This window comes from Hermetia illucens, chromosome 4 (assembly GCF_905115235.1).
Source record: "Hermetia illucens chromosome 4, iHerIll2.2.curated.20191125, whole genome shotgun sequence".
Lineage (NCBI taxonomy): Eukaryota > Metazoa > Arthropoda > Insecta > Diptera > Stratiomyidae > Hermetia > Hermetia illucens.
In genome coordinates, this window is record NC_051852.1 from 101,327,596 (window position 1) to 101,344,376 (window position 16,781).

The 16,781-nt window shown below is 44.0% G+C and overlaps 1 protein-coding gene across 1 annotated transcript; it reads left to right on the forward strand.

Moving 5' to 3' along the window:
* The first annotated feature begins 5,461 nt into the window (after window positions 1–5,461).
* Window positions 5,462–12,363, forward strand: LOC119656174 (zinc finger protein 558-like). Its single transcript, XM_038062520.1, has 3 exons — window positions 5,462–5,714; window positions 10,830–11,369; window positions 11,449–12,363. Exons 1-3 carry the CDS (start codon window positions 5,595–5,597, stop codon window positions 12,250–12,252), a joined length of 1,464 nt encoding a protein of 487 aa, XP_037918448.1. The 5' UTR covers window positions 5,462–5,594; the 3' UTR covers window positions 12,253–12,363.
* Window positions 12,364–16,781: the final 4,418 nt, after the last annotated feature.

Here is a 16,781-nt window from a genome sequence, read left to right on the forward strand (position 1 = left end):
TTAATGAAGAATCTGCCTACTCTCTGTTTCTGGAAAATGTTCAGTTAGATGTTCAATATGATTCGCTAAAGCCTGAGAACGCAGTAGGCGGGAAGCCATTAAATGGACGATTTATGGGGATAGTACAATGAGTCTAACAAAGGTCTCTGTTAAGTGGTGAAATCGAAATGTGTAAAAAGCTAAAACTGAGACAGAATATGAACTATATATCTCTCATTTATTTCGTATTCGGAATGTGCAATGAGAGCTAAATTGTTTCCGACTCATTGATTATCAATGCGCAATCGATTAAAACTATGTAATTACATAAAAGTCGTGGAAGAGGTTTGGTTAAACGTGTAGGACGAGCATCGTAACACGCAATTAGCAGACGTACTAACTTATTACCATAGCTTGCAATCCTACACAAATGAGAAAATTGGGAATGGATCTTGACGGAGATCTTCCAATAATACATGTGCATGGTGAATATGTGAGTGTGAAAAGAAGAAAGGATCAGAGATACGTGGGGAAGTGGTTAAAATAGAAGATTATAGAAGAATAAAGATCTCGGTCGAATATCGAGCACGAACATTTAAATTAAAGAATAACTGACTGACTTCTTTTGTGTTTTGATATTAGTGTATTTAAGTACATTAAAGTCTGAGTGCTCGGAGCTGCGGCTAAAGTTGTCTGCTCCACTCAAATTACTACCCTCTGTCAGTACTATATAACATATAAACATAACGAGTGATGTTCCGCCCAGAATGAAAGTCTCCATATCCGACTATGGAGAGTCTTCAGAAGCAAGGTGGAGGGCAAGGGTAAACTCCTCACGACCCGGGTAGATGACCGATCCTTGGAGGCAATTAAACGTCGGAGTTGTCATATCAACTACCGATTTGGCAACATACCCGTGCATGTGCACAGGGAAAAGCCGAGGAAAGATACCTCGGAGGAGGCACCGGGTGGAAAACATACCGAGGTCCCTGAAGAAGTCTCGAAAGCCATAGAGGCTGAAAGGACTGGATCAACCAAGGAAATAAACCTGCTGCCCAGTAACGAGCAGAAGCTGGACGACCTAGACCTAGGACTCCTAGGGCTCAGGGTGGACAGCGATGCGCAGGAAAGCGCCATGTCGGAGGAGGAGGGTGACACTCCGACAGTGGAGAAGAGCTCCAAACAATAACGGAGTCAATGGCCAGCACTAAGATAGCCCATATAAACCTCCACCATGCGAGAGCTGCATCTGCAGTGATTGCAAGGGCAAGTTCCAAGAAGAAAATTGGAATAGTGCTGGCTCAGGAGCCCTGGGTGTACCGGGGGCAGATTCACGATCTGCAAGGAGGAAGCATGCAGGTAATTTGGGGCTCCTCTTGTGAAAAACCAAGAGCTTGCATAATTCTTAAACGTAATTTAATATGCATATGTCTTTCAGAGTTCTTAACCGGTGACCTTGTGGCTATCCAAGTCTCATTGAAAGCCGAGAGGAGCACTCGAGAGGCAGTTGTGGCATCGGGATACTTCCCAGGAGACGAAATCCGGGCTCCACCGGAACAAGTCGCAAAACTGACGAAGTATTGCGAGAAGATGGCGTTACCACTTCTTCTCGGGTGCAATGCCAATGCCCACCACGAAATCTGGGGAAGCAGCGACACCAATCGCAGAGGTGAGTACCTTCTTGAATTTATTCTTAGCAATAAGTTAGAAATATACAACCTAGGGAACACTCCAACATTTGTGATTACACCAGATAGGAGGTACTAGATATAACTCTATGAAATACCCAAATGAACGGAATGGTCAGGAATTGGAGGGTGTCGGATGAACCCTCTACGTCTGACCACAGTATAATCAGAGTCGATATTGAGAGTAACTCCGAAATAGAAAGAATAATAAGGAATCCCAGGAGAACGGATTGGGAATCCTACGCAACGCACTTGAGCAACAACATTGCCCACCTTCAAGGGGGCGGTGACATCAGGAGCGAACTGGAATTAGAAACGGTGGTGGAAAACCTCAACACAATCGTCATTGACGCAAATCAGGCCAGCTGTCCGGCTAAGACAGTCAAGTCATCAAGGGATGTACCATGGTGGAACAAGAACCTAGCCAGAATGAGAATAAAGGGACGAAAACTTTTTAACCGCGCAAAACAAACCGGGGACTGGCAGAGGTATAAAAATGCACTGACTGCGTATAGCAATGCGATCAGGGAAGCAAAATGGAACAGCTTCAGGGAATTCTGTGAAGGGATCGAACAGATCACAGAAGCAACCAGGCTGTACAAGGCTGTAGCCAAAGACGGGGGAATATCCTCTGTCTGCTTGATAAAGGAAGATGGGACATTTACCGAGAATGAGGAGGACAGGGTACACCTGCTTCTTAGAACTCATTTCCCGGGGTAATAACCCCACGGTGGCAGGCGCCAACATTCTGCCTGACACACCAACAACGAATAGAAGGGGAAGGAAGAAAGGAGAGCTGGAAACTAGCAAAAGAGGTATGCTCAGAAGCTAGGCTAAGATGATCCCGGAGTAGACGACATTTTCCCAGCACTTATCCAGAGAGGCCTAGGAATTCCCTTAGAGTCTTTTATAAGGGTGGTAAGGGGGAGCATAGCACTGGGATACATACCAAGGGCATGGAGACGGGCAAAAGTGGTCTTTATTCCGAAAGCGAGTAAAAAGGATCCTTTTCACCCTAAATCTTTCAGACCAATTTGCCTAACATCGTTCGTACTCAAAATGGTGGAGAAGGTCATAGACAACTATATTAGAACTAACGTTCTAAAGCGTAATCCCCTAAATCACTGTCAGCACGCTTACCGGGCAGGACGGTCAACTGAAACTGCTCTGTATCAGCTGACAGAGGTACCACGGGATGCCATAGAAACAAAAGAAATTGCACTGTGCGCGTTTTTGGATATCGAAGGAGCATTCGACAACACATCGCATGCAGAGATACAAGATGCCCTGAGCCGCAAAGGAGTGGGAAACACCCTGGCATTCTGGATGGGCAAAATGCTAGAAAGCAGGCAAATAAAGGTACCGACAGGTTCAAATTCTATTATCATGAACACCACTTAAGGCTGTCAACAGGGTGGGGTAGTATCGCCGCTGATGTGGAGTATGGTAGTGGATGAACTCCTGAATGTGTTAACAAATACTGGAATACAAGTCGAGGGTTACGCGGACGGCATTGTTTTAATCTGTAGGGGCAACTATTAGATACCCTATGTGATAGAATCCAAACTGGACTAAGGGTTACTAGCGCCTGGTATAGGAAGGTGGGACTGCGGATCAACCCAGCCAAAACCACCATAGTACTATTCACTAGGAGGCGTAAGTTTGATCACCTGAGAGCCATAACATTACATGGTATGGAGATGAAACGAGAAACGGAGGTCATATATTTGGAAATTACGCTAGACCAAAAATTATTCTGGAAGACACATGTCGGAAAGCCACGAGAGCTCTGATGACTTGCAGATCCATAGCAGGAAAAAAATGAGATTGCAGCCCGAAGATACTATTTTGGATATATACTTCAATAGTAAGGCCAATGATTGCCTATGGAGCGGTAATCTGGGCAGAAAGAACCGAACTCAGTCACAAGCCAGGGAATTACTTAAGCTCCAAAGGCTGGCTTGCGTGCATATCAGTGGGGCAATGAGGACATGCCCAACGGCATCCCTGGAGGTCATTCATTAACCCCTCTCCATCTGCACATACAGATGCAGGCAAGGAGGGCAATATTCAGGATGGCCGGTAGTATGAGTGAGGCGGGGAGCTGCCTAAATCGAAGGAAGATCGATATTCTTTCTAGGCGGTATCCCGAATTACTGATATAAAGGGATAACATGACAACAAGGTTTCACTTCGATAAGAAGTTTGAAATACGTTTGAGTAACAAGGCAATCTGGAAGAGCGTGCTGCGGCATACGGCTTAAACCAGCAACTGATGACTTGGTGCACTGACGGATCCCTCACAGCAGAGGGAGCGGGTGCCGGTGTCATTGGTCCAAGGAAAATATACTTTGAGCCAATGGGCAGGTACACTAGCATATTCCAGGCGGAAATATACGCCGTACACAAATGTGCCTCCTTTAATCTGCAAAGGAACTATAGGGGGCAGAACACAGCTATTCTCACCGATAGCCAAGCAGCGATTAAGACACTTAGGTCCTAAACTGGTATGGGAATGCCTTGAGAGACTGAATACACTCGGCTCGTCCAACAAGGTCTGGATACTTTGGGTTCCAGGCTATGCTGGGTTGGAAGGCAACAAGGCAGCGGACGAACTAGCTCAGATGGGAGCAGGACGCCTTTACACGTGCCAGAACCCTTCTGTTGTATCGTAAACGGTTTCATGGCTATGAATCTAAGAAATGAAGAGCAACGGTTGAGGGAATTATATTGGGCCTAACCCAAGCGCACAAAGGATTGCATAAACCTCACCAAAAATAACCTCCGAATCATAGTGGGAATTCTCACTGGTCATTGTCGGCTGAACTATCACCTAGGGAAGTTAGGGATATCTACGGACACTGCCTGCAGGTTTTGTGAGGAGGAGGACGAAACCTCTATACACGTCCTGGGACAGTGTCCGGCACTTATGCAAAGTAGGTCGAGGCACCTGGGAGAACATTTACTACCAGAGGCAAGGCTGAAAGATCTGGAAGTAGGGAGCATACTAAAGTTCCTAACGGTTATAGGCCTGCTTGAGACACTAAGATCAATAGGTACCCTATAACCAGTAAAAGGGGCACAATACTCGTAGTTCTTCGAGGACGCAGTGCGACTTTCCCTTAACAGGATCATAATATGTATAAATGGAACCATCGTGTACCCAAATATTCTTATATAAAAGATGATCAAAATTTTTCATGCCCTTAAGCGCTGAGCTTCCGGTTTCCGAATTGTTTTTCTTTGTAGAAGCTTAAATTCTATAAAGAAATGGTGGAAAATAATTATATCTGTTTTCAATGGCCAGTCAAACATTTTCTTTTTTAAATGGAAAAACGTCCGTCTTGTTGACTGATTTTTTAAATGAGTCAACTCAACTCAACTCAATTACATATGCTAATATACGCTTTTTAAGTTACATTTGCCTGTAATTCACTGAATATATACGATGTTTTTTAATTCATTGTTTAATAGTTTTTAATTCATTGAAGTTTATACATTTCTTTTCGATTTTTGTATATTCCGGTCAAACTCCGCACATACAAATGTGTCTATTTTATTCGAATACATGCATATTCCTAGAAAATCAACTTACGAACATAAACACTTTCATTTGGTTGGTGATTTCCAAAATATTTTGAACAGTGAAGGATTAACAACCGCCCATCTAGGCACCGTAGCGTCTTTCATATATTCTATTTGTACAAAGGTAGCACTGCCAACATATCAAAGATATCCAGATGGCGGAAGATACCACGGAACGGTATTTAGTTGGCAACACTGCGAACTGAAATGTCAAGCTTGCGTGGGAACGTCAGAAATTGTTAAGACTCGCGTCGGATATTAAGTTCCCCAAAAAGGCTGTTTACCAATTAATATTAAGTGAATTGTTAAAGTTAGCGAACAAATTTGGAAAAATTGTTAAGTATGTCGACCGTTGAAGAGGTTTGTCGGTTATGCTTGGCGAGCGAAAGCTGCATGGAGCCAATTTTCAACTCATCAGATCCTGACATGCCGCAGAAGATCTGGGAATGTACTTCGGTAGAGGTTTGTTAAGTTTGTTTATGGTTTTAATTCTATAGGTAAATACTTACTGAATATGGCCTGAGATAATGTAAAGTGAATGGTTGTCCGCTTATTTCTATAGATCCGAAAATTGCGGGTAACTCGAGAGTTAGGCGTTTTTCTCGGACTCTGCAAAGAATGACCTGGTAGGATCGAGATGGATTTTGAATTCTATTCATTAATTTGACTCTGGATCAATTATCGCTACTGTGCAGAAAGTCAATGTTAAAACGAATTCCTCGAATCATGAGGCAGTGATAGTTGGTGTAAGTAGACCCATTCCGGGCCACATTATGCAAGCAAACTATGTAGCTTAGAACATATAGTCCTGTGAAAGCATTCTGTTTGTTGTAAAAGGCGACTAAGAGGGATATAAGTTTGTAGTGTAACAACCTGCAAATTTGGAAATATTACTGCTACTGAAATACTAACAATGCCCCGGCTACGACCTTTGGCTATCGAAAATAAGGGTTGGTTTCTGAAGTGAGCGCACGCCCCTCGACAATGGTATTGAGGCTCCCTAGAGTGGTTTATTTTCCCGACTCGAGAGAGAATTTCAGAGATTTTGCTGGTTCTTTCGTTTTTGCCACTGATGTTGCCACGATGTACTTCGTCTTGTCTTCATTAATGTGTAGTCCACCTGCTCGATCTGGACGAAGGTAGACTGTACATCTCGGGTTCTTCCCATAATTTCAATGTTGTCAATATGCTGCTTTTATCTGGCTTCGCAAAATCGTCAGCGTAAGCCTAGTCAGTTTTATCAATTTCCGATACAGAGTTCTCTCGTGCCTATTCCGTCTATTTGTCAGAGAGGATTCTAGGGCAACGCGATCCTTTTCTATACAGGGAGCAAGAAAATGCAGAAATCGTTAGTTCCTTTTCGTTGCCAGGTCCGTCGTTATAAAATTAGTACAATCCTAGACTCCTTTCGTAGTTTCGTAACTTCAGGCTGCCAGCCCTACTCAACCCCCAACCTGGAGGACAATTTATTCCCCTTTTAGGCGCGGGAGGCTCGCCTTCATCTTTCTCTATCTGCAGTTTTTCATTAAGAAATCTCCCCGACATGTGGAGGTGGAGAGAGGGTTGGTAGTAGAATAGTGTCGGTTCAGTAAGCGTTTCCCATATTTTATGCTCCATCGTCGGTAACAATCCAAAATCTCTGCTGTTGTTGTAAATATCGTATAGTGTGGCTCGAATATTTTTGGTTCTTTTATGTCTTAGGTGACGTTTTGTAACAAATTAAGGCACAGTAAACTAAAGTATACCTTATTTTCATGATGTACCACTCTTACTACACCCAATACAGTATATTCACCTCGTGGCATCTTTCTCCAAGTCATGGCGCTTTGAACGGACTTTTCTGTTCCACAGTGGGTCCTTTTATGATGTGGTGGACTGCATTCACCGAAGCCACTGCTTTATTTTTACAATTTGGGCCGCACATTAAAGAAGGCAAGACGATGTATTATATCATATATGGTGACAACATCAGCACCAAAGACCAAACAAACAACAGCATTAAATGACACTGATCAAATAAGAACAATAAAGATAGGAGACTGCAACTTTGGGACAGTTTATAATTTCTCCTATAAAGGGGCAAAAGTCATAGCCGATAACACCTACGACGATGAAATTGCGCGGTGGTTGACAGCCGTGTTTCGCTCGAAACTTTTCACCATTACGTTAAAGCTCTTACTGTACAAGCCAATTGTCTTGCCAGTCTTCTTGTATACTTGTATATACGTGCTTATATAATGATGAAATCTATTAACGAAATCACGACCGTCTGGTTGTGGTTAAAATCCGGCTCAAGATTCTGCTTGACACCCCGACAACGAATAGAAGCGGAAAAAGAAGATAACTAGCAAAAGAGGTATGCTCGGAAAGATGGGCAGTGCGAACCGTTAAATCACCCAAAGTAGGTAGGATCTTTCCAGCACTACTCCAGAGAGGCCTAGAAATCATTTTAGGGTCTCTTCTAAGAGTGGTAAGGGGTAGCATAGGCTTGGAATGTGTATCAAAGGCATAGAGGCTTGCAAAGAATGTCTTCATTTTGAAAGCGGGTAAAAAGCATTCTTTTCGCCCTAAATCTTTCAAACCGACTTTCCTAGCAGCACTCACACCGAAAACGGTTAGAACTAACGTTCTAATGCGCAATCCGCCACATCAGTGTCAGTCTTGTATCTGCTGTATGTATTACGGGATGCCATAGAAACAAAAGAAAGAGCACTGTGTGCGTTTTCGGACATTGAAGGAGCTTTCGGTAACACATTGCACACAGAGATACAAGATGCCCTGATCCCCAATGAGTGGGAAAAAACTTGGCCTTCTGCATGGGCAGTATTTCAGAGGGTAGTTAAATAGGAAGTCCTCACAGGTACAAATTCTACTGTCGTGAACACTGCTTAAGGCTGTCCACAGGAAGACAGCCATGCGCATCAATTCAGCCAAAGCCAAATGCAGATGCAGGAGAGGTATCTTCAGAATGACCGGGAGCGTTAGTGAGCCGGGGAGCTGCCTAAACCGAAAGAAAATTGATATTCTTTCTAGGCGATACCCCAAATTATTGATACCCGGGTGATAACACGACATTTCATTTCGATAAGAAATTTGGATAGCAGGGGAGAGCGTAGCAGTGACCTAGAGCTTAAATCAGCAACTGAATATTCGAGGCACTAATAGATCTCTCAAAGCAAAGCGAGCGGGCGCCGGGATCATGGATCTAACGAAAATGTACTTTGAACCAATGGGTAAGCATACTAATATATTCCAGGAGGAAATATAGGCCATAGACAGATGTGCTTCCTTTAACTTCAAAAACAACTATAGGGGGCAAAAGATTGCCATTCTGACCGGCAACTAAGGAGTGATAAAGGTACTACACTGGTATGGGAATCCCTTGAGAGACTGAATACGCTCTGTTCGCACAATAAAGTCTGGATACTCTGGGTTCCAGGGCATGTTGGGTTAGGAAAGCGATGAGGCGACGAACGAACTGGCCAGGAAGGGAGTAGAGACGCATCTACACGGACAAGAACTCTTCTGTGGAATCAGGAACGGGTTCATGGTTACCTCATTGAAATATGAACAGGAACGACTGAGGGAACTGTACTGCGCGAACTTACCAGCAACGGAGCAGTTCAGGTTGTTCATGAGGGGATACAAATCCAAGCGCTCAAAGGACTGTCTAAACCTCACCAAACTAGGTTCTGTTCACAGCGTGACGAAACGTGCAAACATGTTTTTGGACAGTGTCCGGCAAAGCGGTGGAAAGTAGATTGAAGCACCTGGAAGAATGCTTAATATGAGGATGATCCAGCTTGGAAAGTCTATAAGGGCAATGTCGGTGGTAGAAAAAGAAAACGTAGCAGACTCTCAGATGGAGCGATGGAGTAGGACAGGACGTCGGACAGAACTTTTATGTGGTCGCGAATCTTTCGATGGTCCTGTGACTAATGCTGACAGTCGACTCTTCATCCACGATGACGAGCAGCTGAAGAGGTCGAAGGTTTTTAATCGTATGATATCCGCTGAAGTTCCGCCTCTTGCGGATGAAATGGATAATAATAATAATAATCGTTGGCACAACAATCCATGTTGGATCAGGGCCTTGAAGTGTGTTAGAGCACTTCATTCAAGACCGTAACGGTACACTAGGAGGCAATGTGGTCAGCATTGCGCTCGCCCGAGATTATTACCCTGATTTGACTCAGGTACTCATTCACAGCTGAGTCGACTGGTATCCGACGTCAAATCACGATACAAATTCCACTGCCACCAGTGAGATTTGAACCGCGACCTTCCGTATGACAGCCTTGCGCTCTAACCACTCAGCTATCCGGATGAAATGGATAGTCTTTGTAATATGCGCTGTTCATGTAATCTTGCCCGGAAGACGTGGAGGACTTTGACCGTGTCATCTTTCCTTAAACACCTCGACTAAGATGATGATTACTGTTTGCTATCTTATCGACTTACGGGTCTTGGCCAAATAGCGCTGCATTTGGAGAGAGGCAAGTAAAGTCGGACTGAAGATAAATGCCAATGAAATAAAGATTCTCACCCTGGTGAGTAATCGCGCGTCTCCTGTCTGCATTAATGGGTAAAGTATCGAAGGCATTGATCAGTTTGTATATCGTTTCTGTCGACGGTGGTACCCAACTTGATGTCACTCGACCTATTAACATCGCTAGATTCACCTTCGTAGCCTTTTAGAAAAATTCGAAATGCAGTTATCTTAACACCAAGATCAAGTTGCCAATGCTGTTTTCGTGTATCGTATCTAGTTTGATACTATTTGGAACAAAGAAATTCGTCGGCGCACAGGGCGGTTACCGGTGGGCGATGTGACTAGAAGGCGGTGGTGGCAATTGATAGGTCCCATATTAAGCAGGAGCGATAATTCCATTGCTGGCGCTCAGTGGCACCCACTCGTCCAAGAAGGCCGACGAGTTGATTGCCCCAAGAGCACTTGGCGCAGAATAGTAGAGGAGGAGTGCGGGCGTCTCGGGGAGTCCTGGAGCGAGTTTCAGCGAATCCTGAACGGTGACGCGTAGGAGTGGTTGATGCACTATACCTACCAAGGGGTGAATGATGGTTGCCATTTATTAACTGAAACCGGAATTTTGAAATCAAAATCCTCTCAGAAACCGACACCCACCTCAAGAGGAAGTACCTTCCAGAAGCTTTATCATAGATCCGATGATTCACCACTGGCAGTGCTGTGAAATATACCAGTCGTTATTCTATAAATTTCTTTCTCTTTTAGTCGGTTCTAACGGCAAGCAAGGAATATTTTGAGTAAATACCAATCACCAACCCAAAGTTGGGGCCACTATCTGGGTGGAATATAAACTGCACTTAATTAATAGTGAATGCTATTATCATAAATGAAATTTACCTCGTCTTCCTGAGACATCTTGATATCTTTCTCAAACGGAGGTGAACAAGTTTTGGCTCCCATATAAGGAAACGCATAATTACAAGAAAATTCAAGTTGAAACTAAGCCTCTCTCATAGTGCATGAAGTCCCAGATCGCTTAATACCTTGTATAATTAAATAAAATTTAAAATATTTTCCATTTTCTCTAACAGGTCAGAAACTTAGCTGGCTTGCCTAGCTTTATATGCGAAATCTGCAAATCAGAGCTGATAATTTGGCTGAAATTTCGAAGACAGTGCTTGCGGACGAATGAAATGCTTAAGTATAAATTCCCACAGTTGTTTTCAGACGTTGGAAGCGAGAATCATGCTAATAACGACGAAAACAAATCAAACTCTGACGACGGAGATAACGAATCATACATTGAAATTTTGGAAGCGCCGAATAAATTCGATTCCAAAGAATATGTAGAAGGGGAAATACAAACAATAGTTTCAAATAACCTCGGTAGTAATGATGAAAAGGAGGATATGGAGTTTTCAGTCGAGGCAGCAGAGGAAGAGCAGTTCGATCAAAATGACCAGATTGAAGTTGAAGAGAATGAGGACGACGGTGGCGGAAGGACAATTGAAATACAAATTGAAAGAAATTTATTACCTGAGGAGGAGGGAATGAGCAGCGAAATGCCTGATTCTAAGCCAGAGAGTTCAGGTACAAGAACGCGATTGAAACGGACACGGAACAAAGAAGAGGTAAATTTTCTGGTTGTGATTTTTTCAATGTTAACTTAATATCATATTTTCATTTTTTTTTTATGTTTGCTCTCCTTAGAATAAACATGAAAAACATAAAGTCGTTCTGCCCAACAATCAGGTACGATACGTAACCAAATGCAGTGTATGCGGTAAAGATCAACTCAACATCAAGCAACACATGCGCATTCATCTCGACGAAAAACCATACAAATGTTCGTACTGTGGCCGGGCGTTTCGGCAGCGAGGCAACTATACGCGCCATGTTAACATTCACACAGGCGCGAAACCATACAAATGTACTCAATGTGAAGCGGCGTTCGCTGACCCGGCCTCTTTACGTGCACATTGGGTTCGCCACACAGGCTCACGTGAATATCATTGCGACGTATGCGGCAAATGGTTTAGTCATTCACATGTCCTGGCTGGTCATAAGCGAATCCATACACAGGATCGTCGTCATCCGTGCAGCTATTGTGATAAACGTTTCCTTTCCGGCCACGCACTCAAGAAACACATTAGAACGCATACCGGTGAACGCCCATTCAAATGTAAGCTCTGCCCGAAAGCTTTTTCAACTTCTGGGAATCTGAGAACTCACCAGAAAGTCCATACGAAGGATAAACCCTTCAAGTGTAAAATATGTAAAAAATCTTTTGCGTACCGTTGCGTCCTAAAAACCCACATGAAAACTCATGGAAATTCGAAGGACGGCATGAGCGAGGAAGGTGATGAGGACCATGGCGAAGATGAGGTGATTCAAACCGAGAAAAGGGGAAGTGAAAAGCATACGATCATACTGAAAGGTGGGAATCACAGCGAAGATGATCAAGCTTACGGAGAGGTTTATGAAGTGTATATGGATGACGAAGATGATGTGTAAACTACAAATGAATTCCTCTTAGTGTTCCTTTAAGATATATAAGTTTGTTAATGAAATGCAAATTTAAAAAAATAATTTTTAAATACATTTTACTATGAAAAGTGGGAGTAAATGGAGATTTTGTATACATCGAACTTTTGTATTGCTTCACGGGACTACTATCGGTATGCTAATTACACAACTAGTGTTTGATTGTTATTGCTGGCAGTTGTGTACCGTCTTTTTACTGTACGAAACAGGTAAGCAAATGACAGTTATGGGGGCGTAGTTTGTAATACTCAGAGTAGTAGGAGTCTGTCTGTCTAGATCTACTTTGCCACTTTTCTAGATAACAGGCTTGGTCCGGGTGGAGTTGAGAGGTTCTTACGTTCCTATCAAGCCATTGTTGTTCGGGTCGCTTCCCATAGACTTCAATTTTCACATCCATCTCAGCCAGTGAGTCCTCATCAGCAAAAATTAAATGAATATATTGAAAACAACATCGTATTTGCGAAGTTTAGATACTGTTGACACTTCAACTTCAATTTCTTCGATTTGAACTGATCACTTGCATGAAGTTGATATCTTGAAACATATCTGGGTCCAAAGGACAAATGCCAGACATACGCAGTTTCAAAAATCAATTGACCATAGCTGGAAGGTCTAACATTTGAAAAACATGGATGACGCTCAACAGAGTAACGTGCGGCTGATCGCACACGATCAGTATTTCATCAATTTGAATGAGAAAATTATGGCAAACTGATTGTCTAGGGTATTTCTATCGCAATGACTGATGGACAATGATTTTTTGACTGGACTGATGCAGTTGTCTTGCAAACATCTCTATCTCTAAATCTCTACCGAACTAAAGAGCACGGCACCCGTGTTGAAACGCAACACCACGCTGAGGCCCGAAGGTCTCTTCTCGCTTGAGCATAACCACAACCCCCATGAAACTCCCACTAGGGGGCCTACCGCAAATAACCGAGCTCACATACAACGGCAGTTCACCCGAAGTATGAGAGTCCAGGAGCTATCCCGGTTTCGTGGCCAATTACCACTTCAGATGAGTCCCCGTGCAGACTCGGATCTGATCGTCCTAATTAGGCCTTTGGAGTATTCGCCTACTGCATCACGGCCGGCAAACAAAGTGCCACCACTATGGAGGTTCTCCTCGGCCACTTGGTTTTGGTTTGGCCGACAGGGTTGCCCCGTCTTCCTCACCGCCACCTCTAAATGAATACAAAAAAAATTGTTTTTTTTTGGAGTTTTGTTTATACTTTGGGAATTACCAGGTGGTATTAATGGTTCACAGCAGAAGTTCAATGGAAGCCACGTTTATATATTTGATTTATTTATTTAAATCCAATATCGATCCTGCTTCTCATCGTGGCGTCCACAAAGTGAAAGGACTCTCTCTTCTATTGCGTCACTGCTCTACTTAACCCTTTAGCATTTATTTAACTTTTAGGGAGAAGATCGCTTTGGTAGAAAAGAAAGGTAATTAGAAGTTCTAATTCCAGGCGAGTGTCTGGAAGTAATTTGCATCGCCATAGCACTCCCCTGCCAGTGATTGAGGGCAAGGAAATTACGGTAATTCAGCTCGCCGTGCCGTGACGCCAGTTGAGGATTTGTGTTATTGTTGAACTGTTGGGTTTGCCACTGCAGGTTGTTGAACCGGAGTTAGATCGGTTTGTGCAATATCATTCCTGAGAGCATGTATTGATGCGATAGTTTCCCGGGTTTGCTTCGAGATCGGGTTTCCATTCATGTCGTTGGCCATCGCGCAAGAATGTTTGCAGATTGATTTGGCGACATGCTGCATTGAATCGGTTGCTGATATATTGATGCCAATGATGGCACCTCTTGGTCACGTGATCTTTGCGCCTGGCTGCCTTGGAACGTCTCTTCATAATGATTGCGATATAATGCTTATATTGGCGCATGTGCCTGTAGGCAGCTGAGTTTTAATATAGCGGTTGGATAGTCAGGCATCGTGAAGTGCAGGAAAGGGGACTTTCGCATTTGATCATCACCATATAGCCTCGACGAGTACCTACCTTGTTGTGGTGAGGGAGCTCAGTAAGGAAGATCCGCCAGGAAACGGCAGGTGACACCTGAAGCCAAGCGGTAATCAAAAGCCCAAGCCAAGCCGTGGCGAGGGCTGAATGGTCACAGGGGTTAAGATGTGGCCGTAAACGGTGAACTCTGGGTTTCAACTAGCGTTGTTTCGGCAAAAAGGAGGTCTGCCGTGACCGACCTGCTTTCCCCCATGGCAGCCAATTACAAAAAATCAAAACGCAAACCTGTTAAACAAACACAATTAAACCTCGTGACGATCCAACCCTGAGTGAAGGGGCAACCCTAAGCTCAACGATGGAGACTCAGATTCTCCACTTACTCAGGTGGGAACCAATCTAATTGGTAGCCAGTCCTTAACGGACGAGCTGAAGCAAGGTAGTCAGGGGCCTAAACTTCCAACATGCTGACCTGTTGTATGCCAATGAAAGCGATCGATCCCGCTCCTGCATAGTAGTCTCATAAGACTTCCAGGCTAATTTAGTTAACGACCTATGTGATGGCGACACCACATCGGCTAAGCTAACCATAAAAAGTGAACAGGGAGATAAAGTGACACTATGGTGCTCTGCATATTTCTCTTATGACGCAGAAGACGTTCCCAGTGGAACATTCATCAGAGCTATCCAATATGCCAGAAGTAGAGACATGGGGTAATAGCAGGAGGTGATGTCAACGCTCACCGCATCTGCTAGGGAAGTTCTAACATCAATGCAAGAGGATCGAGACTACTGGAGTACATATCTAGTAGAAACCGATTTGCAGACCCTTAATTTGGGTAATGAACCCACTTTCTTCAACGTGTTCAGGCGAGAGGTCATGGACATCACGGTGGTATCTCCTGACATCGCGGCTCTGATCGAAGAGTGGAGAGTATCGAACGATATTATACTCTCGGATCACAGACGCATTGATTTCGTAATAGGCATGGATCCACCTCCACCCACTCCATTTCGGAATCCACGGAAGACAGATTGGGTGATGTATAAAATAGAATTGAACGCCCTAGTCACGATCCCTGGGAAGCGCATCAAATTCATTGTTGGAATTGAGAAGACAACCCAGAGGATCACAACTAGCATGAGAGAAGCTTCCGAAGAAAGCTGTCCATTCAAGATGCCAAAGAAAGGTAAAGCACCATGGTGGAAATCAGATTTGGCAAAACAGAGGAGAACGATAAGGATGCTCCTCAATCGTGCTCTGAAGTGTGATTCAGGCGCTAGCTGGAATCGCTATAAAGAGGCACAGAAGGCTCTAAAGAAGAGCATAAGATCGGCTAAACGATCATCATGGAGACGCTTTTGCGAAGAGACTAACTCTCTTAAGGCAACCTCAAAGCTGAAGCGGATTCTGGTTAAAAAATGTAGTCAGAAACTGGGTTATTTACGTTTACAGAACGGGAGGTACACATAAAGCGATGAAGAAACGGCAAACCATTTGCTTGAAGTGAACTTCCTGGCAGCATCCAAAACCTCACCTCGGGACCAACAGGTGTCTACAGCCCTCAACCGAGAGACTGGAATCTGGCATGCAAAGTAGTACCACTGGAGCAAGTAAAGTGGGCATTTAACTCGTTCCATAGACACAAGTCTGCAGGTCCGGATGGCATCATTCCTGCGCTAGTTATAGAGGGAATGGACACTCTAGGTCTACATATTAGAATATATATCGCGCATGCCTAGCACACGCTAACATTCCAATTAAATGGCGGGGGATGTAAAGGTGTTATTCATTCCCAAATCAGGGAAATCTACCTACACAGACGCAAAAAGCTTCCGACCGATCAGTCTACAGTGCTTCCTACTGAAAGGACTAGTAGATCGGTTCGTAAGGGATACATACATTCCTAAGTGGCCACTCCACCATAGGCAACACGCCTACCAGAAAGGCAAATCCATGGAGACAGCACTCCATGAACTTAAGGCAAAAATTGAAAAGGCGATGTTCGAAAAAGAATACGCCTTAGGCGCATTCATGGACATCGAAGGTGCCTTCAATTATGTCTCATTCGCGGCAAGACAGCTTGGAATCGAACCGCTGCTAATCAGTTGGATCATTCACATGCTAGAGTGGGGAAAAATCCACATATCGGTCGGCCAGAAGTCAATTGAAGCAGAATGTCTTAGGGCTGCCTACAGGGAGGGATTCTCTCTCCACTGTTATGGCTCCTGGTAATGGATACCTTGCTGTGGCTCCTGGAGGACAAAAAAGTCTTTGCGCAAGTATTTGCGGACGACCTAGCTGTAATAATTACCGGCAAGTTTGCAGACACAGTATGTGGCCGCAACTGCATGAAATCCACAGTTGGTGCCTCCGCTAGGAAGACTGGACTAGTTATGTTCACTAGGAGCGCCAGGTGGGGGCAGCTATACGTTACCCACCTTAGCAGGGGCGGAAATCCAGCTGGCACAAACAGTCAAGTATTTAGAGACTCCAAGTGAACAACAGTGAACAAGTGGAAGCACCGG